General features: G+C 44.5%; 1 protein-coding gene across 3 annotated transcripts in view; it reads left to right on the top strand.

Annotated features, from left to right (window-relative positions):
• NPHP1 (nephrocystin 1) overlaps positions 1-26198 on the top strand; it is a 64754-nt gene that overhangs the window by 24696 nt on the left and 13860 nt on the right. For all 3 annotated transcript variants that reach the window (XM_068972822.1, XM_068972814.1, XM_068972806.1), the window contains 5 exons: positions 14667-14741; positions 17506-17616; positions 19010-19092; positions 21352-21428; positions 22638-22737. In XM_068972822.1, coding sequence (XP_068828923.1) covers positions 14667-14741; positions 17506-17616; positions 19010-19092; positions 21352-21428; positions 22638-22737 — 446 coding nt within the window. The remainder of the gene's footprint in view (positions 1-14666; positions 14742-17505; positions 17617-19009; positions 19093-21351; positions 21429-22637; positions 22738-26198) is intronic.

The raw sequence follows: 26198 nt of genomic DNA, 5'->3' as shown, positions 1-26198 counted from the left end.
AAGAAGAAAGATGTTAAATCAGTGATCTAAGCTCGAACTCAAGAGTCTAGAAGAGGAGGGTGAGTGAAACCTGAGGAAGGAAGAAGGGAGGAACTAGTAAAGAGCGGAAACTAAGGAAATAGGAAGCGGAAGAGAAAGTCAGAAAAGGCAAAGCTTATTCTTTAACCAGAGTAATAAAACTGAGCCTGATCAAGAAATTTTAAAAAGAGAGACTTCCCTGGTGGTCCATTGATTAAGGCTTCACCTTCCAATGTGGGGGGCAGAGGTTTGATCTCTAGTTGGGGAACCAGGATCCCACATGCCTTAGTGGGACCAAAAATAAATAAATAAATTTAAGAATACATTTTAAAAAGAGAGAAGGAAAGAAAACAAATGATTGTTGCCAAAACTCAGCCTCTGTTCACTGGTGCCGAACAGGAACACGGAGACAGTTTTGGGTGAAGTAGAAAAGAGTAGCTTTTATTGCTTTGCCAGGCAAAGGGCTCCACAGCTGGCGAAGGCCCTCAAAACTGTGTGTCCCGCCCTGGAGGTGAGGTGGTGAAGAGGGGCAGTGAGAAGTCTTACAGTGTTAGAGGAGCACGGCATGGCCAGCTCGTGGACTGCAGCCCGCCAGACTCTTCTGTCCATGGGATTCTCCAGGCAAGAATACTGAAGCAGGTTGCCATGCCCTCCTCCAGGGGATCTTACCCACCCAGGGATCAAACCCATGTCTCTTGTGTCTCCTGCATTGGCAAGTGGGTTGTTTACCACTAGTGCTACCTGGGAAGCCAGAAAGAAGAGAAGGGTGATATTATAAATAACTTTATGGCAATAAATTTGATAACATCGCTAAACAGAGGAATTCTTCAAAAACCACAATTTAATGAAACTGACCTGAGAAGAACTAGAACAATTTGAATAACCCCTGTTAAAGATATTGAAACTGAAATTAGAACTCTTCCAGCTGAAGAAACTCCAGAACCCAGATGGTTTTACTTGTGGTTTCCGCTGAACATTTAAGGGAGAAATAATACCACTAGTACACAAACCCTTCCAGAGAACAGATGAAGAGGGAATGCTTCCCATCTTGTTTCATGAGGCTAGGAAAAACATGCTACCAAAATAAGACAACACATTTCAAAAAGGAAAAATTACAAGACCAGTACTCCTCACGAATATAATGAGCTAAAATCCTAAACAAAATATGAGTGAATTGAACCTGATTGATGATTATCCAGCTCGAATCTATACTACACTTAACTTACCTGCTCCTCTGTTGACATTAGTTAGCGTTGTTAGCATGCAGCTCTCCCTTGAAGTCCAGGCGCATGTGCGTGCTCAGTCATGGAGACTCTTAGCGACCCCAAGGACTGTACCCTGCCAGGCTTTTCTGTCCATGGGACTTTCCAGGCAAGAATACTGGAATGGGTTGCCATTATCCTACTCCAGGGGATCTTCCCAGCCCAGGGATTGACCATGTGTCTCTTGAGCCTCCTGCATTGGCAGGAGGATTCTTAACCACTGTACCACCTGGGAAGATAAAAAAGGACAATATGTCATGATTAATTGGGATTATTCCAGGAACTCAAAGGTACCCTCCTGTGTAGCCAGTATTTAACATTTGAGAATAGATCATTGTAATTTGCCATATTAACATAACTAAATAAGAAAAAAAACCATGTGATCATTCAGTAGACATGGAAAAAGCATTTGACAAACATTAACACCCATTTACGATTCTTTAAAAAGTTCTCACCAAATTAAGAACAGAAGGGAACTTCAGGTTGGTAAAGGGCAACAATTCAGTTGCTCAGTCATGTCCGACTCTTTGCAACCCCATGGACTGCAGCACACCAGGCCTCCCTGTTCATCACCAATTCCCAGAGCTTCCTCAAACTCATGTCCATTGAGTCAGTGATGCCTTCAAACCATCTCATCCTCTGTCGTCCCCTTATCCTCCCACCTTCAATCTTTCCCAGCATCAGGGTCTTTTCAAATGAGTTAGCTCTTCGCATCCAGTGGCCAAAGTTTTGGAGTTTCAGCTTCAACATCAGTCCTGTCAATGAACATTCAGGACTGATTTCCTTTAGGATGGACTGGTTTGATATCCTTGCAGTCCAAGGGACTCTCAAGAGTCTTCTCCAACACCACAGTTCAAAAGCATCAATTCTTCAGTGGAGCGACTGAACTGAACTGAACTGAAGCCTTCTTTATAATCCAACTCTCACATCCATACGTGACTACTGGAAAAACCATAGCCTTGACTAGACGGACCTTTGTTGGCAGCAAGGGTCTTTTAATTTCATGGCTGCAGTCACCATCTGCAGCAATTTTGGAGCCCAAAAAAGGTGTCTCATGTTTCCACTGTTTCCCCATCCATTTGCCATGAAGTAATGGGAGCGGATGCCATGATCTTAGTTTTCTGAATGTTGAGTTTTAAGCCAACTGTTTCATTTTCCTCTTTAACTTTCATCAAGATGTTCTTTAGTTCTTCTTTGCTTTCTGCCATAAGAGTGGTGTCATCTGCGTATCTGAGGTTATTGATATTTCTGCTGGTAGTCTTGATTCCAGCTTGTGCTTCATCCAGTCCAGCATTTCTCATAATGTACTCTACATAGAAGTTAAATAAGCAGGGTGACAATATACAGCATTTCCAAATACAGATTTGGAACCAGTCTGTTGTTCCATGTCCAGTTCTAACTGTTGCTTCTTGACCTGCATACAGATTTTTCAGGAGGCAGGTAAAGTGGTCTGGTATTCCCATCTCTTTAAGAATTTTCCACAGTTTATTGTGATCCACACAGTCAATGGCTTTGGCATAATCAATAAAGCAGAAATAGATGTTTTTCTGGAACTCTCTTGCTTTTTCGATGATCCAGCAGATGTTGGCAATTTGATCTCTGGTTCCTCTCCCTTTTCTAAATCCAGCGTGAACACCTGAAATTTCACAGTTCACATCCTCTTGAAGCCTGGCTTGGAGAATTTTGAGCATTACTTTGCTAGCGTATGAGATGAGTGCAATTGTGCGGTAGCTTGAGCATTCTTTGGCATTGCCTTTCTTTGGGATTGGAATGAAAACTGATCTTTTCCAGTCTTGTGGCCACTGCTGAGTTTTCCAAATGTGTTGGCATATTGAGTGCAGCACTTTCACAGCATCATCTTTTAGATTTGAAATAGCTCAACTGGAATTCCATCCCTTCCACTAGCTTTGTTTATAGTGATGCTTCCTAAGGCCCACTTGACATTGCATTCCAGGATGTCTGGTTCTAGTTGAGTGATCTCACCATCGTGGTTATCTGGGTAGTGAAGATCTTTTTTGTACAGGTTCTTCTGTGTATTCTTGCCACCTCTTCTTAACATCTTCTGCTTCTATTAGGTCCATACCATTTCTGACCTTTATTGAGCCCATCTTTGCATGAAATGTTCCCTTGGTATCACTAATTTTCTTGAAGAGATCTCTAGTCTTTCCCATTCTATTGTTTTCCTCTATTTCTTTGCACTGATCACTGAGGAAGGCTTTCTTATCTCTCCTTGCTATTCTTTGGAACTATGCATTCCAATGGGTATATCTTTCCTTTTCTCCTTTGCATTTCACTTCTTTTCTTTTCTCAGCTATTTGTAATGCCTCTTCAGACAACCATTTTGGTTTTTTGCATTTCTTTTTCTTGGGGGTGGTCTTGATCCCTGCCTCCTGTACAATGTCACGAACTTCCATCCATAATTCTTCAGGCACTCTCTCTATCAGATCTAATCCCTTGCATCTATTTGTCACTTCTACTGTATAATCGTAAGGGATTTGATTTAGGTCATATCTGAATGGTCTAGTGGTTTTCCCTACTTTCTTCAGTTTAAGTCTGAACTTGGCAATAAGGAGTTCATGATCTAAGCCACAGTCAGCTCCTGGTCTTTTTTTTTGCTGGCTGTATAGAGCTTCTCCATTTTCAGCTGCAAAGAGTATAATCAATCTGATTTTAGTGTTGACCATCTGGTGATGTCCATATGTAGAGTCTTCTCTTGTGTTGTTGGAATAGGGTGTTTGCTATGACCAGTACGTTCTCTTGGCAGAACTCTATTAGCCTTTGCCCTGCTTCATTCTGTTCTCCAAGGCCAAATTTACCTGTTACTCCAGGTATCTCTTGGCTTCCTACTTTTGAATTCCAGTCCCCTATAATGAAAAGGACATCTTTTTGGGGTGTCAGTTCTAGAAGGTGTTGTAGGTCTTCATAGAACCATTCAACTTCAGCTTCTTCAGCATTACTGGTCGGGGCATAGACTTGGATTACTGTGATATTGAATGGTTTGCCTTGGAAACAAACACAGATCATTCTGTCGTTTTTGAGATTGCGTCCAAGTACTGCATTTCGGACTCTTTTCTTGACTCTGATGGCTACTCCATTTCTTCTAAGGGATTCCTGCCCACAGTAGTAGAGATAAAGGTCATGTGAGTTGAAGGGCAACAAGAGAAAACTAAAGCAAAGCTAGTATCATCATAGTTAATGTAAAATACTGAACACTATCCGCTGTGGTCAGTAACAATGCAAAGATACCCAAGAAATAAGATAGCTTAGGGTTTTTTTTTTAATTGACAAAAGACTTGAGCAAGCACTTTAAAAAAGAATATGACAGGCCAACAGGCATATAAAAAGATACTGAGCACATAATAAGTCATCTGTGAAATGCAGATGAAAACCAGAGTGAAAGAGATCCAAGCATAGACTAAGAAACCACCTTACACATAGTAACACAGGCAGGTTAAAAGCTGAAGAGCAGAGAAAGACACGCCATTCAAAAGATGCCAATATCAGACAAAGCATACTTCAGAACAAGGAACGTTATTGGGAACAAGGTGGTACATTACATGATAGGGTGGACCATTCCACAAGAAGATGCCCCAGTCCTCAGTGTGTATACACTCAACATCAGAGCTTCAAAATGCATGCGGTAGAAATGGATAGAACTAAAGGGAGAAATGGGCAAAGCCATACTTATAATTACAGATTTTAATACTTCTTTCTATAATACTGTAACAGAACAGGAAATTGACCACCATATTGTGACAGAGCTTCCAAATGGTCTACTGGGGTCCCTCTGGCCACGCCTCCAATCCATCTCCAGGGAGGAGCCAGAAATCACCCCCAGATGTACATCTAAGTCATGTCACTCCGTCATGGCAAACAGAAGATCAGTAAGATTATAAAAGAACAGAATAACACCAGGAACAAACTGGATGTAATTTGTAAGTTTGTAAAACACTTCACCCCCAATTGCATTCTTTTTAGTGAATATGGAACATTCACCAAAATAGATGGTCCTGAACAGATTTTGAAATCATGCAGTGTAGGGTTTTGATCACAGGGAGTTGAATTAGAAACCAAAAACAGAAAGAGAACACGAAAAAAATCCTTGGAAATTATGCAACTGATTTCTAAATAATCCATGAGTTAAGAAAAGCGTTGCTTAGAGGGAAGTTTGTCACACTAGAAAAGAATTCTCACTTCCATAATCTAAACTCTGAAGGGGGTGATGCTTGCCGTGAGATCTGAGGGGTGAAAAGACTGTAAGGAGACGGCAGTGTGTTCCTGACTGAACAGGAGCACAGGCAGGGCCTTGAGGGGAAAGGTGTGGGAAGGGGCGCTGGCGTGGCTGAGCAGAGGGAGCGAGGAAGTGCAGGGTGGACGACCTGGGGGATGCCGTGTAAGATCTTGTAAGCCGCGAGTTTCGAGTTTCGTCTTTGTCCTAAAAACAGGAAAGCTGTTGGAAGAGAGTGACATGACTTAGATGTACATCTGGGGGTGATTTCTGGCTCCTCCCTGGAGATGGATTGGAGGCGTGGCCAGAAGGGACCCCAGTAGACCATTTGGAAGCTGTGTCACAATATAGTGGTCAAAAGGCAGCAAGTGTCCACTCCTCCGAGAAAATGAAATCTGAAATCTGGAGCCATTTTGCCTGGAATTAAACCCAGGCTCCACCAGCTGAATGTGGGATGCTGACCAAATGACTCTACCTTGCTCTCTCTGGTGCACCTTCCTTAGGGTCAGTGTGAAGACTAGATAAGTTAGTGTAACTAAATCACTGAAAGCTAGACATCCTGGAGTGTGAAATGAAGTGCTAAGCAGTGGAGGTGATGAAATTCCAGCTGAGCTATTTCAAATCCTAAAAGATGATGCTGTTAAAGTGCTGCACTCAATATGTCAGCATATTTGGAAAACTCAGCAGTGGCCACACGACTGGAAAAGGTCAGTTTTCATTCCATTCCCAAACAAGGGCAATGCTGAAGAATGTTCAGACTACCGCAGAATTGTGCTCATTTCATGTGCTAGAAAGGTTATGCTCAAAGTCCTTCAAGGTAGGCTTCAGCAGTACATGAGTCAAGAACTTCCAGATGTACAAGCTGGATTTAGAGAAGGCAGAGGAACCACAGATCAAATTGCCAACATTCGCTGGATCATAGAGAAGGCAAGGGAAATCCAGAAAAACATCTGCTTCATTGACTATGCTAAAGCCTTTGATTGTGTGGATCACAACAAACTGTGGAAAATTCTTAAAGAGATGGGAATAGCAGACCACCTTACCTCCCCTGAGAAACCTGTGTGCAGTCACCAAGCAAGTTAGAACCAGACATGGAACAGCAGACTGGTTCCAAATCGGGAAAGGAGTATGTCAAGGCTGTATATTGTCATCCTGCTTATTTAACTTATATGCAGAGTACATCATGTGAAATGCTGGGCTGGTTGACTCACAAGTTGGAATCACGATTGCCAGGAGAAATATCAACAACCTCAGATATACACCTGATACTACTCTACAGGCAGAAAGTGAAGGGGGACTAAAGAGCTCTTGATGGAGGTGAAAAGGAAGGTGGAAAAGCTGGCTTAAAGCTCAACATTTCAACAACCACGATCATGGCCTCTGGGCCCGTCACTTCATGGCAAATAGAAGGGGAAGAAGTGGCAGCAGCGGCAGGTCTCATTTCCTTGCCTCCAAAGTCACTGCAGACAGTGACTGCAGTCATGAAATTGAGACGCTTGCTCCTTGGAAGGAAACCTATGGCAAACCTAGACAGCTCATCGAAAAACAGAGGCATCACTTTGCTGACAAAGGTCTGTTTAGTCAAAGCTACGGTTTTTCCAGTAGTCGTGTATGGATGTGAGAGTTGGACTATAAAGAAAGCTGAGCGCCAAAGAACTGATGCTTTTGAACTGTGGTGTTGGAGAAGACTCTTGAGAGTCCCTTGGACTGCAAGGAGATCCAGCCAGTCCAGCCTAAAGGAGATCAGTCCTGGGTGTTCATTGGAGGGACGGATGCTGAAGCTCCAGTACTTTGGCCACCTGATGCAAAGAGCCGACTCATTGGAAAAAACTGCGATGCTGGGAAAAATTGAAGGCAAAAGAAGGGGGCGGCAGAGGATGAAATGGTTAGATAGCATCACTGACTCAATAGACATGAATCTGAGCAAACTCTGGGAGATAGATAGTGATGGACAGGGAAGGCTGGCGTGCAGCAGTTCATGGGGTCGCAAAGAGTGGGACACGACTGAGCGACTCAACAACACAACGAAGCGCTTCCACCAACCCGTGCAACACCGTGAGATCACCAGAGAAGAGTGATGATGGAGACTCGATGAGAGAAGTGGAGATGAGGGCTGCGGCTGGAGGCACATTCAGGAGGCTCCGCTTGTCACGGGCTGAGTGTGGGGAGCGCGGGAGCGTGGGGCGTCAGGCGTGAAGCCGAGTCTCTGGCTCCTAGGTCTGGGGGGATGGCGGGGACCCGCCATGAGGTAGAGAGCAGTGATAGCAGGCCAGGTGTGGAGGAGTTCTTGGGTTTATCTTGGTCCCTGCTGAGTATACTTACTTAAAAAAAAAAAACTTTTTTATTTTGTATTGGGGTATAGCCAGTTAACACACAATGTTGTAATAGTGTTAGGTGAACAGCGAAAGGACTCAGCCATGCACAGACAAGCATCCGTTCTCCCCCAAACCCCCTTTCCATCAGGCTGCCGTATGACATTGAGCAGAGCTCCCTGGGCTGTACCACGGGTCCTTGTTGGTGATCCATTCTAAATACAGCAGTGTGCACACGTACCTTCCAAACTCCCTAACCATCCCCTCCCCCGCCCTTCCCCCAGCAGCCACAGCTCGTTCTCGAAGTCTGTGAGTCTGTTTCTGTCTTGTAAGTTCATTTGTATGATTCTTTTCAGATTCCACATAGGATGGATGTCACACACTTCTCCCTCTCACTGACTTCCTTCCCTCAGTGTGACACTCTCTCGGTCCATCCATGTTGCGGCAGATGGCATTGTTTCATTCCTTTTCGATGGCTGAGTAATATTCCATTGTGTATATGTATCACATCTTCCTTATCCATTTCCCTGTGGCTCCCCGGTAAATAATCTGCCCGCAATACAGGAAATGCAGGAGGACTGGGTTCAATCCCTGGGCTGGGAAGATCCCCTGGAGGAGGGCATGCCACCCACTCTGGTATTCTTGCCAGGAAAGTCCTGTGGACAGAGGAGTCTGGGGGCTGCGGTCCCTGGGGCTGCGGACAGCAGGCTGTAACTGAGAGACAGCACTGCCCTGGGCATCTGGTTGCTCCCGTGTCCTGGGTATTGCAGACAGCGCTGCAGTGAGCACTGGGGTGCACGTGTGTTTTCAGATCATGTTTTTCTCTGGATATATCCCAGGGGTGGGATTGCAGGGCCATATGGTAGCTCTGTTTTTAGTTTTAAGGAACCTCTATTATGGCAGAAAGTGAAGAGGAACTAAAAAGCCTCTTGATGAAAGTGAAAGCAGAGAGTGAGAAAGTTGTCTTAAAGCTCAACATTCAGAAAACGAAGATCATGGCATCTGGTCCCATCACTTCATGGGAAATAGATGGGGAAACAGTGGAAACAGGGTCAGACTTTATTTTGGGGGGCTCCAAAATCACTGCAGATGGTGACTGCAGCCATGAAATTAAAAGACACTTACTCCTTGGAAGAAAAGTTATGACCAACCTAGATAGCATATTCAAAAGCAAAGACATTACTTTGCCAACAAAGGTCCAGCTAGTCAAGGCTATGTTTTTTTCTGTGGTCATGTATGGATGTGAGAGTTGGACTGTGAAGAAAGCTGAGTGCTGAAGAATTGATGCTTTTGAACTCTGATTTTGGAGAAGAGTCTTGAGAGTCCCTTGGACTGCAAGGAGGTCCAGCCAGTCCATTCTGAAGGAGTTTAGTGGGATTTCTTTGGAGGGAATGATGCAGAAGCTGAAACTTCAGTACTTTGGCCACCTCATGCGAAGAGTTGACTCATTGGAAAAGACTCTGATGCTGGGAGGCATTGGGGGCAGGAGGAGAAGGGGACGACAGAGGATGAGATGGCTGGATGGCATCATTGACTCAATGGACATGGGTTTGGGTGGACTCCGGGAGTTGGTGATGGACAGGGAGGCCTGGCGTGCTGCGATTCATGGGGTCGCAAAAAGTCGGACACGACTGAGTAACTGGACTGAACTGATACTGTTCTCCATAGTGGCTGCACCAACTTACATTTCCACCAACTGTGTAGGAGGTTCCCTTCTCTCCACACTTTCTCCAGCATTTATTGGGCTTTCTAGGCAACACAGTGGTAAAAAATCCACCTGTCAATGCAGGTGACTCAAGAGACGTGGGTTGGATCCCTGGGTGTGGAAGATCCCCTGGAGTAGGGCATGGCAACCCATCCAGTATTCTTACCTGGGAAATCCCATGTATAGAGGAGCCTGGGGGGCCCCAGTCCAAGGGGCTGCAGAGAGTCAGACACGAACACACACACCTCAGCTAACAGTATATTCACTCACAGCAGGAGGAAAGCACCTTTGCTTCATCTGAACCACACAAAACCACTGCCATGAGGAACCACTAGGTGTCATCAGTGTTCAAGAAGAGATGAACCACTTTCTTCTAAGATCTGGTTCCAAACTTTTTGCTCTCTCTCTCTCTCGCTTTTCTTACACATGACAACATAAAATAAAGATTGGAATTTTATTTTGACTAATATATCAAAATCATAGAAGTTATTTTATATAAAAATAATAGAGGTTGGTTTATGAAGTGAGTTTATGTCAAATTTTCCAAATCATGGAGTTATAGAACGTATTTAATAGTTACATGCTCATTCTATTTATTTGGGCTCCCCTGGCAGCTGGTAGAGAATTTGTCTCCAATGTGGGAGACCCAGGTTTTATCCCTGGGTTGGGAAGATTCCCTGGGAAAGGGAATGGCTACGCACTTCAGTATTCTTGCCTGGAGAATCTATTTACTTAAGAAAACTTCTTTAGTAAATTTAAGCCAAGTCACAAATAGAAAGCACTGCTTCCAATAATGACTGAATAAGCTCCTCTCCAAATAACTAACCTAGTGAGAACAGCTGTAAATTTTGGGTAATATACAAAACGCCACTCCCTCAGGTCTCTGACAAGCATCCCAAAGCAGGTGGATCCTGGAGGGGAATCTTAACTCTTGGGCCTGCTGTTTTATTTTTTCCCTTCCTTCCCTTTCTTTTTCGTTCCTCTGTTTTCTTTTTTCTGTCTTCCTGTGTGTTAAACATTTTTTTTAGAACTCCATTCTGAAGTGCCTGCGGTGTTATTGAGTGGCTCTCTTTGTACAGCTTTTTAGTTGAACTAAAATAAGTAGGTATTATTTTATATCTACATAACTTCCTCCAGTCTGCTTGTCAACATCCCAGTTCAAGTGATCAGGAGAAACTTTAACCCTCTCACTGCTTTATAATTATCTTAAGAATTTCCTCCGCATACATTGAGAACCGCATCACACAGTATGATAATTTTGCCTCAACCATTAAGCTTTTCCCCAGTTGCAGAGAGCAGGGGCTACTCTAGTTGCCACGTGCGGGCTTCTCGTCGCGGTGGCTTCTTTCGTTGCAGAGCACAGACTCTCGGCTGCGGGGGCCTCAGCAGTTTCCGCACGGGGGCGCAGTAGTCTCGGCCCCCGGCCTCTGAAGCTCAGGCTCAGGAGCTGTGGCACGTGGGCTTAGTGGGATTTTCCAGGATCAGGGATTGAACCGTGTCTCCTGCTTTGGCAGGCAGATTCTTTACCGCTGAGCCGCTAGGGAAGCCCTACCCTTGTTTCTACTCTTTCCATGGTTCTTCCTTCCTTCCTGATATTCAGAGATTCCTTCTGTTACCATGTTCTTTTCTATTTAGAGAACTTCCTTTAACCATTCTTTTAGGGTAGGTCTGCTGGCTATAGATTCTCCTAGTTTTTCTTTATCTGAGAAAGCCTACTTTCCTTTTCTTCATGGTGGGTATTTTCACTAGATATAGAACTCTAGGTTGGCAGGTCTCTTCTTTAAGCACTTAAAAAATATTGTTCCGCTTCATTGGAGTTGACTTTACCCTTAGGGGTGAATCTAAGTGGTGTTCCTCTCTCACTGCTTTCAGGATATTGTGTTTAGTTTTTAGAAGTTTATATACTTTGTCATGGGTTTCTTGGACTCAGGCTGTTTCAGGTTTTCTCAGCTATGACCATCTTCTTTCCCTCTATTCTGTTCAGTTGTTCAGACTGTAATTTCTGTTTGCCTGTCTTCAAGCTCACTGATTCTTTTTCCTCTTTTCTGCTCTGTGGCTGAGTCTATTCAGTGACTTGTGTAGGCGTGTGTGTGTGTCTGTTTTCAGACTTGAGGTTCTCTGGTGGCTCAGACGGTTAAGAATCTACCTGCAATACAGGAGACCCAGGTTCAATCCCTGGGTCGGAAGATCCCCTGGAGAAGGAAATGGCAATGCACTCCAGTATTCTTGTCTGGGAAATCCCATGGACAGAGCAGCCTGCTGGCTGAGTGACTAACACTTTCACTTTCATTGTATTTTTCAGTTCTAGAATTTCCATTAGGGTCCTCTTTCTTTTTCTTTTTTTGTTAAAATTTCCTTATTTCTTTCTTGAAACTCCGTATTTCTTTCTATATTTTAAATTTATTTTAAGCACCTCCATAGTTGTTTATTGAAGTATTTTTAGATGACTGCTTTAAAATGCTTTTCAAATAATTCCAACATCAGTCATCTTAGTGTTGATATCTTTTTTTTTTAACTTTTAACTTTATATTGGAATATAGCTGATTAACCACGTTGTGATGGTTTCAGGTGGATAGCAAAGGGACTCAGCCATACATACACATGTCTCCATTCTCCCCCAAACGCCCCTCCCATGCAGGCTGCCACAAGACACTGAGCAGAGTTAGTGTTGTTACCTTTTGGTTCTTTTCTCACTTAAGTTGAGATTTTCCTGGTATTTAGTGTAATGAATGATTTTTTCTTTAACAGTTGTATCCTAGACATTTGAGAGTGGCGAGTCTGGATCTGATGAGTTTTGCCCCTATTGTAGCGCACACAGTGACGCCACTCCTGCCAGGTGAGAGCGAGGCCGCCTCCGGGCCTCTGCACACACCTCTGGGGAAAGGCGTGTCTCCTTACGTGGGGACCCTGATGAGGCTCAGGTTCCTCTGTAGGCCTCCAGTGACAGCACTTGCCATGTCATTCCTTCGGACCTATGGTCCCTAGCCAGTCCACTTTCCTTTCCCCACTCTGGACATTACAAGAGGATAAAAATAAGGTTTCTGAATTTCACTGTATTAAATTTTCCATCAAAAAGAGAACTGTGAACAAATAATGAACCCTATGCTATGCATGTTAACATATTTAGAGAAAAGTTTACTTATGTCTGCAAGTTTGTAGTGTATCAAAAACTGAGATGAATTGATGGATGGCTAGATGGTATATGTGATAAAGCAAGCGAAGTGAAATGTTGATGGCAGAATCTAGGTGATAAGCTTCGGGTGTACTGTAAGTTTCTTTTAACTTGTCTGGTATATTTGACATGTTTTATAATCAACCATCATTGTATGTTTCATCCTTAAACAGTGATTGAAAAGCCTTAGGAACTCAGTAAGAAATAATACATCAACAAACTATATACCTATTTTGCCAATAATTAGAGAAATAGAAAACAAATCTAAATCTCACATTTAGACTTTTATCTTTGAACATTATACTTCCAATTTGCTTATTCTTTTTCCTTTTACATGCATTTTATACTACAATCTGACTTTTATTGAAATTAGCAATATTTGTTAAATTAGGAACTATTTCAAATACATAGAAACATGCAGAAAAAAAAAAAAAAAGCTATCCATGGCCTTGTCTCCTAGTTCTTTTGAAGCCTCTAAGTTTGCAGTATGTAAATTTCTGGCTTGCTACTTAGTTGTAATTATTCTCATAAATCTAAAATCAGGCTGTATTTCTGTATTCTTCACTAACACACCAAGATACTCACATGCTTTAACTCCCCACTGCCCCATCTTGTTATCATTGCACATAAAATGCTCCTCTCGGCCATATTTCTTGAAAGGTCAGTTATACCTAAAGTTTCTCCTAATTTTCTGGTTAATCTCTCTCAGATATGAAGCATTTCACTTAGTACCGCTGATTATTAATGCAGAAGTCTGAGTCTGAATTCGTCAGTTCTTTTGTTGTTCTATAAGTGCTGTGACACTTGGCTTTGTTACTCACTGTTCCCCTGCCCCCGAGCACACTTCTTACCCTCCTCCCTCCTCCTCAGCCTTTGCTTGGTGGTACTCCTCAGCGCCAGGCAGATTTGTTCACTTTTCGTGAGTCTGTTTGGTTATTTCTCTTGCCAGTTCCATGAACAAGGGATACTTGTCGGTTGTGTTCACTGCTGTATATTTCCAGTGCCTAGAACAGTACTGGTTTACAAAAATATCTCAATCATATGTTACATGAACAAACAAATGGGTATTTCCAAGGGATAATGAAGTGCCCGAGGATGATGGCGAAGCTTGGAGCAGACGGGACCGCTCACGAGGCTGCTTATATATGTTTCTGTATAAGGATATGTTTGAAATAGCACTATTAACGTAATGAGGTGTGTAGAGGATTAGTGTGATTTACTGCTGGCTTAGTTCCTTCAGCTGGTAAAGAATCTGCCTGCAGTGCAGGAGACCCCGGTTCAGTTCCCGGGTTGGGAGGGAATTGGTCCTTCCACTGGGGAACAGATAGACTACCCACTCTAGTATTCTTGGGCCTCGCTGGTGGCTCAGCTGGTAAAGAATCCGCCTGCAGTGAGGGAGACCTGGGTTTGATCCCTGGGTTGGGAAAATCCCCTGGAGAAGGAAATGGCAACCTACTCCAGTGTTCTTGCCTGAAGAATCCCATGGACAGAGGAGCCTCCTGGGCTACAGTCCATGGGGTTGCAAAGAGTCAGACACGACTGAGTGACTAACCCAAGTTTGCTCCTCAAGGAAGCCCTGCCAGGCTCATCTCCTCCCATCCTTCTCCCTTGTTTCCCTCCATTGGGCCCCTGCCCCGCCTGGTCATCCAGCTCTTCAGCCCAACATATTCCTTTTCATGAAGATGTGGGATGGTCTCAGCGATGGGACACTTAGGGCACAGCCCATGGGGCCACACTTCAGCTTGCCGGTTACCCAAGGCCCCATGGACCCACCCACACCCCATCCCATTCCAGGAGCATTCACATGTTCCCTTTTGTTAATCATTTAAAAAGTTATGTATGTAGCTGATATAAAAAGAAAAAAAAAGAAATACAGAATCGCCCAAAGAAGCTCCGCTGTTCACTGTTTGGAGCATGGAGGTGGTGAAGTTCCAACAGTATGATTCCAAATGGGAAAATCTCATTTCAGGTTCTGAGCAACATTCACACAGTCAGGGCCACGTGGCAACCTAAGAAGCCCCAAACATGGACCTTTTCTCCCCAGGTAAGGAATCTGCTGAGTGAATTGAGTGAAATATGAGTTTCTTTTACCCATTAAGTATTATGCAATTAGTTTCTAAGGTAAGATTATCAACATGTATTTGGTAATGCACTTTGGTGTGTTTGGTGTTGCTGGAGAAGACTCTTGGGAGTCCCTTGGACAGCAAGGAGATCAAACCAGCCAATCCTAAAGGAAATCAACCCTGAATATTCATTGGAAGGACTGATGCTGAAATTAAAGCTCTAGTACTTTGGCTACCTGATGCGAAGAGCTGACTCTTTGGAAAAGACCCTGATGCTGGGGGCAGGAGGAGAAGGAGGTGACAGAGGATAAGACGGTTGCATGGCATTACTGACTCAATGGACATGAGTTTGAACAAACTCCGGGAGATAGTGAAGAACAGGGAAACCTGGCATGCTGCCTTTCATGGGGTTGCAAAGAGCAGGACACAACTGAGTGACTGAAAAGAACAACAGATTCCTGAAATTACGTGTTTTTATCTAACACAGAATATATGGTGCCAGGCTTGAACCTTTAGATTATTTAATGTTCTCGGAGGACTTTGATAAAAATCACTCAAGTTTCTGCCTCACCAAGGTTACCATGCCTATGAATCATCTCATTCAGTGAATCACAAGGTTCAATTTTAGAAAATTCTGTCTGATGGAAAATGAAAACAAAAAGAGAAACCTTAAAAGGGACTCTTAGCATTTCTTAAGAAGTGTTTTTTTTAAAAAAATGCAGTCTCCAGCTGTGCTCAGGAGAGCTGTGCTTTCTTCAAATAAACTCATGGGTGACGGCTAGGGAGCCGATCATCCCTTGACATCCAGGGACTGTCAAGATTGAAACAAACAAAGACAGGAATGAGATTAAGTGGCTTCAAGCCACTGAGTCAGTGTCATATAGATGCCGGGGAGATGAAGTTGTCTTTATGTTCTTTTAATAATATTAGTTGTCTATAGCTCTGTTTACTTTTTTCCACCTCCAGTTTCATTGCGTCCTTCCCACGGTTCACTCCCTTGTGTGACTGACCCCAAGAACCCTTCATTAAACTTCTGTTGCATCAAGAGATCTCACAGCAAGGTAGAGGCTCACCATGTGGGCACAGCACGGGGAGGAGCCCGGCCACCTCGCCTGTGGGCTGCACAGGTCCACACTTGTCCACAGCACCACCCCCCCAAGTCCAGTGGGATCTTTTTTTTTTTAATGTGAACCATTTTTAAAGTCTTTATTGAATTTGTGACAACATTGCTTCTGTTTTTTGTTTTGGTTTCTCGTCGAGAGGCATGTGGATCTGAGCTCCCCCACCAAGGATTAAACCCACACCCCCTGCATGGGAAGGTGAAGTCAACCCTCTGCACCACCAGAGAAGTCCTCCAGTTTGGTCTTTTAAGCATCCTTCTGCATTCATTTTGGCCCAACAACTTTTCTAATGTTCTCCTCGATATAAAGATGAACTGATGGAAGGGATAACTAGTACGATAGGTTCCTTTGTGAGTGAAATTAACCGTCCGTCCTTTAGGTGTAAGGCATGCTTCCTGGACACTGTGGGAGCTTCTGTGTTGGTGCAGAAGAGACAGACACATATACAGCACCAATATCCTCTGTGTGTGGAGCTCTGACCGTGTGCTGGGCACTGAGGCAGCTGCTAGGTGCGTCTTCTCATTGAACCCTTAGAGTCACTCCGTCCAGTGGGTGCTATTGGCAGCTATGACGTAGGCAGAGTGTAATGGTTGTGGGGCTCCTGGTACTGTGGAACCATAGAGAAGCAGGCTTTATAGAAGAGAAACTGATCTTGTAGGATGTGTGGGATTTTATAGGCAAGGAAGAGGGATGCTGTGGTCCGGGGCGAGTGAAAGGAAAGGAAAATTTCCAAGGCCTGCCTCAGGGAAGCTGGGCATGTGTGTATGGAGGTTATAATTTTAGTCCTGTCTGCAAAGGACAGTGGTTAATATAAATATCTCATCAGGAACTTGCCTGGTGGTCCAGTGGTTAGAACTCCAAGCTTCCACTGCAAGGGGCACAGGTTTGACCCCGGGTTGGGGGTCTAAGATCCCACGTGCCATGCAGTATGCCCCCTCCCCTCCAAAAATCTTACCGCGTATCACACTGTGTTTGTAGCACCTCCGAAGACCTCGGGACAGTGCTTGTTTAGCATTAGCTTCTCTAAGCAAAGAGTAAGTGAACGTAAAGGTAGTTTTTTTAGCACAAAAATTACATTTTAAAATTTCAAACCTTTGGTATAGATGAGTCCAATCCATCTGCTTTTTGTTTCCTTTAAAAGACCTTGAGGACTTTGCTGATGGTCCAGTGGTTGAGATTTGGCCTTGCAATGCGGGGGCTGTGGGTTCAATCCCTGGTCAGGGAGCTAGGACCCCACAGGTCTCGCAACCAGAGAAGCAAAACATAAGACATAAGCTATATTGTAACAAATTCAATAAAGACTTTCAAAGTGGTCTACATTTTTTAAAGATCTTAAAAGAAAAAAGACCTTTATTATGGTACAGATGATAGAGCTGAACTGTCCTGCCATTTTAAAAAAGTTTATTTTATTGAAGTGCAGTTGATTTACAGTGTGTACCAGTTACTGCTGTACAGCAAAGCAACTAGGCTACACATGTATGTTCAGTCTTTCTCACACTCTTTCCCGTTATGCTTTATCACAGGGTAGTGACTCGGGCACCCTGCCCGACAGCAGGACCTCGGTGTTTCTCCCCGCTCCGTTCTCCTTGTTTCTTAGTAACCTCCGTCTTTTGCATTGTTTCAGGTTACTGGCATCTTGCCCTGCCTGCTTGATGGCGACTGTTTCATCAGATCCAATTCTTCCTCTCCAGATCTTGGAATATTATTTGAACTTGGAATTTCTTATATTCGCAATGTATGTCACTTGAAAGATAAAGCTTTCTGATTATCAGTCAAAAGGGAAGTTTTTTTCTAAATGTCTGTTCTTAGTAACAATAATTGAGATTTTTCTGTGTAATAGAATATTAACCTCTTGAGGAATGGGGATGGCAGTGATTCTAATTTTATTTTTATGATGCTGCTTTTTCAGCAGCGTTTAAAGCAAGTCTTTTTCTTTGTATTTTTAGCTGGAGTGAACTCCAGTGCTTTGTAAGAATGATTTGAAAAAGATGGGACTTTACAGGAAGTGATAGATGCTCAGTGGCTTTCCAGCACAGAGCTGTACCTCTGTCCTTGAGGGTCAGAGTGCCCTTAACCTTGTAAATGGGGGTTCTAATGAAAGGACCTGGCAGAGAGGTCATTTTATTAAAGGAACATCAGAAACTTGGATTAACTTACATCATATAAACTCTTGAATCAGTGGATGTGGGTCTGTGGTAACATGTTTCCATATTTTAATAATAGCTTCACAGGTGTGGTATGTGTGCTTGGCTTCATGGCAACCCAGAGAGCCGGCTGTTAAATTCCATTAATGGTGTTACGCTGTCCTTTCGTTTCTTTTTTAAAAACTTACTCACTCATTGTTTATTTCTGGCTGCGCTGGGTCTCCGGTGCTGCGGGCGGGCTTCCTGTAGTTGTGGCGGGCGGGGCTGCTCCTCCTTTGGTGACCGGTCTCTCACTGGGCGGCTCCTCTTGTTGCGGAGCACGGGCTCAGGGGCTGCAGCGCGTGGGCTCAGCGGTGGGGGCGCACGGGCTCAGTTTCTCCGTGGCATATGGAATCTTCCCGGAGCAGGGATCAAACCCATGTCCCCCGCGTTGGCAGACGGGTTCTCGCTGCGCCACCAGGGAGGTCCTACCCTTGCATTTCTTTGAGGCACATTCATCCGTGAGTGTTGCTGTGTAGGACAGGAGCGAGGAGCAGGACCCCCAGGTGAATGCACTGACCTCTGACGATTGACGGGGGCAGGGGGTGAGGTTCTGAGCAGGGAGCCCCTTCAATGACTTCATTGACTCATTCCATTTCTCACTGAGGCCCAAAGCCCCCTGCTCGCACGTAGCGTTGATGTGATCTGGGATCATTTCCCAGCATATTTGTATCACTCAAGAAGCAACAGCAGCAGTCGTCCTAGCGCCAGGCTTAGGGTTTTTCAGGAGCGACTTAACAAGGTAAGATCTTCACCTGACACCCTGCCTTTACCATCTGCCCTGCAAGTCCAGCGGGCCTCCCCGGCTTTCCCTTTGTTTTCTTGTGAAGAACTTTTTAGTTCTAAAGGCAAATACTAGTTTTATTCCTTTTAGGAGAACTTGGTATGTGCTTATAGGTTTGACTGATTCAGACATGAAGGTTCATACCCAGTTTTATTTTCTAGTCCACTGGTGAAAGAGGAGAGTTGAGCTGTGGCTGGGTGTTTCTGAAACTTTTTGACACCACTGGAATTCCTATTCCAGCAAAGTAAGTTGGGTTTACATAGTCCCTCCAAGTGGATAATTTTGTGGAAATTCATTTTTTAGAATCTAGACACCTCAGGTTTCCAGAGGTTTCACATTTCAGTAACTTGAGGGGAGAGGGCTTCTTAATGTTGATTTTAATGTTTTTTGGGGGCCTCCCTGGTGGCTCAAGTGGTAAAGAATCTGCCTGCAATGCAGGAGACCCAGGTTCAATCCCTGGGTCGGGAAGATCCCCTGGAGGAGGGCATGGCTACCCATACCAGTATTCTTGCCTGGGAAATCTCCTGGACAGAGGAGCCTGGCAGGCTACAGTCCACGGTCTTGCAAAAGAGTCAGACATGACTGAGCGGCTAACACTTTCACTTTCACCTTAATATGAAAACAGCGCACGTGATCTCATCCTAGGAGGGGGAGAATGACGCACACAGCAAAGGTACTTTAAGGATGTTTGCCCCAGTCGTCTGCCGAGAATGCTTCTTCAGCAGTTCCCTGTGGTATTAGCACACTTCACGGTGCCGGGATGGAGCCTATGTGTACACACACTCAGTCCACCTCCGTCCTGTCCGACTCTGCGACCCCGTGGGCGGTGGCCCACCAGGCTTCTCTGTCTGTGGGCTTCTCCAGGCAGGAACATGGTGTGGGTTACCATGCCCTCCTCCAGGGCCTCTTCCTGACTGAGGGTTTGAACCCAAGTCTCCTTCATTGCAGGTGAATTCTTTACCCCTGCGCCACCAGGGAAGCCCCAGATAGAGCCTAATTCTCACTAAAGAGTGGGAAAGCTCGGTGAGGGGTCCCCAGGTCTTTGTGACTCCACCTTTCTTCTATAGGTGGTAAGTGGAAATTGTAGCAGCAGCCACTGTAAACAAATTTAAAATTGAAGACCAAAAGCAAATGTTTGTAATGTATTTGCAATATATCCAGTATTTAACAGTCACAAGATTATTATCTTTAATATAAGAAGAGCTCTGAAAAACTAAGAAGAAGAGAATCCAAATTTGAAAGTGGGTGCACACACACAAGTCTTAAGTCTAGGCTATAAACAAGAAACTCACAGAAGGGATGCAGATGGGCAGTCAGTAGGATGATGATGGAGGCCCTAGATTTGGAATGATAGAATTCAGGGCCATAGCCTGGACTCTGTCCGTGTAACTGTCAATGGGTGCTTTAATGTCTCCAAGCTTCAATATCCCCCAGTTTTAAAATGGGATTATGATAGTTCCTATCCCAGAGGTTTAATTCAGATAATGCTGCCCCCTTCCTCCTCTACTGACCCCACAGGGGTGGGCGTGACCTTACCACAGAACAGAGGTAACAGTCCTCCTGCTGGCACTCTGGTGGGAGGGGGCGGGCACCTATCACCCCTCACCCCCTAACCCAATACTGCCTGTAGATGTAGAAGCCCAGGCTTCCTGTGGGCTTTTTGTTTTTCTGTTTTTAATAATGTTCAGGGTTTTTAGTTGTGCTTACTGGGAGGGAAAAGTGCATCTATCCAAAATCTTTCTTAAAGTCTTAAACTATTTTTTTAAATGAGATGGAGGCCTGGGTAGTGATGCAAAAACATCTCCAGTGTGTGTTATTAGCTGAAACTGGCAAGGTGTGGAGCCATGTGTGTGCTGACGCCCCTTCTTTTCACAGAGCGCTGTGCTTGTGTGCCTGTGGAAACTGTTCCTGGAGGTTGTCTCTGGGGACAGAATTGGGGAGGCAGTGCCACAGGGTTAAAGAGGCAACTTTAGAAGGAAATGTGTGTCAGTTTGAGATTTATTGTGTGTATGAATTTGTTTTAAAATAATTTGTACAGAAAAAGATAGGACAAGGGGCTTACCAAGCTAGGCGGGAAAGGACAGGGAGGGAGTTTTCGGGGTTTTATTGATTGTTTCTATGTCATTTGAAGTTTTTACAACAATCTACATGTTACTTTTGCATTTTAAAAGTAGTATAAATTCATAACAGCTTTATTTCCAATGATGATTCAAAACTTTTGAAAAAGACATTTAAATGGCACAAGTCATTAAAGTCTCAAAATGACATCAGTTAATCTTTCTCATTTTAAAGTGGAAAATGTATTTTCTATAGTTCATAGTTAAGAAGGAGACTCAGTTTACTGAGAGGATACCCCTAGGGAAGGATACCAGCTTCCGTCCTCATTTACCAGTGAATGAGGCGTAAATAAAATGTCTGTGGATGTGCTTGTGCTGAAATGGTGCTCCCCCGCCGCCTCCACTGTGGCAGCGCCGCATGCACACTGCGTGCTTTTCTTTTGTAGGACTTACAAGCTCTTCTTGAACGGAGGCACCCCCTATGAAAAAGGCGTTGAAGTGGACCCTTCAGTATCCAGAAGAGGTACCACTCTCTTGCTGTTGCTTTCTTCCCTTTCCTTAAAGATTAAACAAGCAGACGATGCATCAGAGAAGACAGCTACAGTCTAAAAAGCCTAACGCTTTTCACCTGAATTCACATTTTTAAAAGTATGTCATTTGATATGAAAATCTCAGTCATTCTATTTCCTCGGTGGCACGTGTGAGGCTTTAACATGGGAGATTAGGAAGCGTGAGGACCCTGTATTGGCTCCTTTTCATTGAGCACACGGCCTCAGAACTGACGGAACAGGCCAGTTCAGTGATTTCCTATTGCTCGGTCACTGAGATACATGCCAGGCTGCCCTCTAAAAGCACTGAGCATCTCTCGATGTGTCCGTGGACCAGGCGATGTGCTAGATAATGGGAACATGGAGAGTCAGGCAAACAGTTACGGTACTTGCCTCTCGGATCTCAGAGCCTGGCAGATCTGAAACTCCCCTCTGGCTCCTCAGACAGCTGTCTCCTTGTTTCATGATTTAGGACACGCAGCAATGCCAGCCCCACCATCTTGGAACAGGAAGGTCCTGGGGTCTGGGATACAGTTAGTTCCGCTTGAAGTGAGAGATGCTTTTCAGACTCCCCTCTCCTCTGTAATCTGGCAGAATGATGCTAAGAATCTGCTGTCGTGGCAGCTCCAGGGGTTGGCCAGTTGGGAACCTTCTGAGGGTCTTTGAAAATGAAAGTGAAAGTGGCTCAGTCATTTCCCACTCTTTGCAACCCCATGGACTATGTGGTCCATGGAATTCTCTAGGCCAGAATACTGGAGAGGGTAGGTGTTCCCTTCTCCAGGGGATCTTCCCAACCCAGGGATCAAACCCAGGTCTCCCACATTGCGGGCAGATTCTTTACCAGCTGAGCCACAAGGGAAGCCCAAGAATACTGGAATGGATAGCCTACCTCTTCTCCAGGGGATCTTCCTGACCCAGGAATCGAACTGGGGTCTCCTGCATTGCAGGCAGATTCTTTACCAGCTGAGCTATCAGGTAAGACCTCTGAAGGTCTTTAGGGTATATCGTACTTCATTAGTTCATTTAGGGTGTATGGGCAGCTGCTGCCTTTCATACAATTCAGCGCTCCTGGTGCTGAAAAGACTTTGTCTTATTTTTATTATAAAATTTTATGTAAAATACTGTTTTATCACATTCACCGCCTAAGCACTAAGTTTTGATATTTATTTTCTCTTTTTTAAAAGCACATGGTAGTGTTTTCCATCAGTTGATGACAATGAGGAGGCAGCCTCAACTTCTAGTCAAACTGAGATCTTTGAACAGAAGATCACGGAACACGCTAAGGTTAGTACCCGCTGTTACCTGTCTGGTGAACTTGGGCTCATTCAGCATTTATGGACCTTCTCTGCTTCCAGCTTCTCTTCCTGCTCAGTCACCATTTGTTAGTTTTTTTTTTTTTTTCCCCTCACTGATTCTTCAGCCAAGGATCAGTAGGGAAATGGAATAATAATACATTTCAGATTAACTTACTCTTCAGTTTACCAGTTAGTACAAATGGTAGACGTGGTCCAAAGTAGTATAGAAGCTTTTGACTAAGCAGGGCTTATCATCCATGATCCTTCCCTTAGGGAACTTTGGGGAACTTTTCTAAAAAAATCATCATGAATTTTTTTTTTTTTTTTTGGCCACACCACCTGGCTCGTGGGATCATAGTTTCCAGACCCGGGATTGAACTTGTGGCCTCAGCAGTGAGAGCTCAGAGCCCTAACGACTGGATTGCCAGGAAATCCCCTGGGGAACTTTTTTAAACGTCAGGTCTATTGAGGTATAATTCACACGCAAGTAAAATTTACCCCTCTTACTTTAAGTTCTTTGAGTCGTGACAAGTGTATACAGTCATGTAGCTAGCAGACAGCCAAGATAAAGACTACTTCTGTCACTCTGCAGAGTGATCTCACGCCCCTTTGTAATCAGATCTCTGGCTCTGGTCTCAGGCAACAGGTGACCAGTTTTCTACTCCCAGTTCTACCGTTTCCGGAACGGTCTGCTCATGGCGTCACACAAGGTACAGCCTTTTGAGTCTGGCTTCCTCATTTAGCATAGCATAACGGAGATGCATCCATGCAGTTGCGTGTGTTAGCGTGTGCCTGCGTGCTCAGTCGCCAAGTCGTGTCTGACTCAGGTGACCCCATGGACTGTAGCCCACCAGGCTCCTCTGTCCATGGGGTTTTCCAGGCGAGAATACTGGAGTGGGTTGCCATTGCCTTCTCCAGGGGATCTTGGAGATCCCCTGGGATCAAACCCAGTCTCCTGCATTGACAGGATTCTTTACCACTGAGCCACCTGGGAAGCCCCATGTGTCAGTGGTTTGTTCCTTTTTGTTCTAACTAGTATTCCATTTGGTGGATATACACAATGTGTTTATTTATTCACCAGTTCAGAGACATTTGGGTTGTTTCTAGGTTTGGGCAATCATGAACAAAGCTGCTCTAAATATTTGCATAAGAGTTTTTGTGTGTGTGTGTGTGGACTTATATCTTCCTTTCTTGTGAGATTACTGGATCATCTGGCCTTTGCTTAACTTGATAAGAAATTGCCAAACCGTTTTCCAATATGACCAGGCTATTCTATACTCTCTCCAGCAACGTATGAGAGTTCCAATTACTCCAATATTCTTGACAGCATTTCGTATGATTGTTTTTTTTTTCTGTTTTGCCCATTTTAATGAGTGATCAGTGCTATCTCATGGTGGTTCTAGTTTGCATCTTTTTTAGGGAGTTTTTACATGGGTAGCATGCCAGGTCTATCCATGTCCAACCCAGGAGTCTCCTGGACAAGCCATTTACCGCCTTTCTCAGGGTCTCAAGGTCTGTGTCTTTTAAATGGACATAATGACATCAAGCCCATCAAGCTCTAATGGGGTTTAAGGAAATGAAAACATATAAAGCGTTTGCCTGGTATTTACAGTGCGTGCCTCACAGTAAGACACAGTAAGTATCACAGTGATTGTTACTCTCATCATCATATGGGCACATGTGCACTCAGCAGATCAGTCATGTCCATCTCTTTGTGACCCTGTGAACTGTATAGCCCGCCAGGCTCCTCTGTCCATGGGATTTCCCAAGCAAGAATACTGCAGTGGGTTGCCATTGCCTTCTCCAGGGGATCTTCCTGACCCAGGGATCGAACCCGGGTCTGCTGCATCAACTGTGCGAGCCACCAGGGAAGCCCTGGTTTTGTCATATGTGTAAATAAATGTAAATATCATGTATGCAGATAAATGTAAATACAGTAGCAGATAGCAGCGCCGTCATGAGGATGCGCTGCATAGCTGGTAAGATCAGAGAAATTCACATCAGGCTTTGAAGTTTGGAAGGAGGTGCCATGTGACGATGTGGGGCTGTGGAGGACACAGGGCACAGGAGGTGGGCGGGAGTGCGTGGCTCGCGAACAGGGGCGGAGGCGGCCGGGCAGCCCCGCCGGGACGCTAACTGCTGGGGATGCCCAGGCTCAGGGAGACTTGGAGCTCTCTGTGAGTGGTTGCTTTCCTCGCCTGAGATCATGCTCCCAGTTTAAATATCCCTGGCTCTTATCACTAGTACTGAAATGTGTTTTATAATGATAGTGTTAACAGTTCAATCTTTCAACAACCATTAATTGTGTACTCATGGGTAGTATTCACTCTTGGCTGCCCCCGACCCTGCCCGCCTCCCCGGATGTCCATAGAGCTTATAAACTCCCCCTTTCTGGCCAATCTTTTCTTGGACAGTTTTTATTTTTCAAGATAAAAAAAGAAGCAGGAGCACAGGAGCGGTCTTTGTAAAAGGAAAGCTAGAATCCTGTTCAGCCTCATTCTTCCTACTTCTTCAACCACCTGCTGCTTCTCTGGTTGATAAGCTTTCCAGAGTCTAAAGCACTTCCAAGCATATCTTTCAAGTACAGCTTTTAATAGTGTTCTTTGGCTTCAAATACTGGCTTGGAGATATGCTTTACAATCTGGATCAATCTGACTGGGTGAGCAGTGGTCAGATCAATGGGCCCATTCTCCCAAAGCCACTAATGTTCTTCTGTGTACTGGGTTCTCAAAGAAGGGCCCCCAGCCCTCAGCCCCGACCTCAGGAATAGAGGCCCTTGTTGGTTGCAGAACATAGTAGGCATCCAAAAAATGTTTGTGAAGTTATTTCAAGGTAGAGGTCTTCCTGCTGGTGTAAAAGCTCTGCCCTGCCACCTGTGGTCCCTGGCCTCCCTTGTCTCATCTCTGTGTGCACGCCACTCTCCTCTCAGAGCCCAGAGAGAGCCCTGAGGACCATCATGAACTGGGCTCCACTTTGAGGATCCAAGGGACACCAAGGGATCAGAGATACCAAGGGAACACTTCATGCAAAGACGGGCTCAGTAAAGGACAGAAATGGTATGGACCTAACTGCAGAAGATATTAAGAAGAGGTGGCAAGAATACACAGAACAACTGTACAAAAAAGATCTTCATGACCCAGATAATCACAATGGTGAGATCACTCACCTAGAGCCAGACATCCTGGAATGTGAAGTCAAGTGGGCCTTAGGAAGCATCACTATGAACAAAGCTAGTGGAGGTGATGGAATTCCAGTTGAGCTATTTCAAATCCTAAAAGATGATGCTGGGACGGTGCTGCACTCAATATGCCAGCAAATTTGGAAAACTCAGCAGTGGCCACAGGACTGGAAAAGGTCAGTTTTCATTCTAATCCCAAAGAAAGACAATGCCAAAGAATGCTCAAATTACCACACAATTGCACTCATCTCACATGCTAGTAAAGTAATGCT

Source organism: Capricornis sumatraensis, chromosome 1 (genome assembly GCF_032405125.1).
Source record: "Capricornis sumatraensis isolate serow.1 chromosome 1, serow.2, whole genome shotgun sequence".
NCBI lineage: Eukaryota > Metazoa > Chordata > Mammalia > Artiodactyla > Bovidae > Capricornis > Capricornis sumatraensis.
This window is presented reverse-complemented; position numbering and strand designations above follow the sequence as displayed.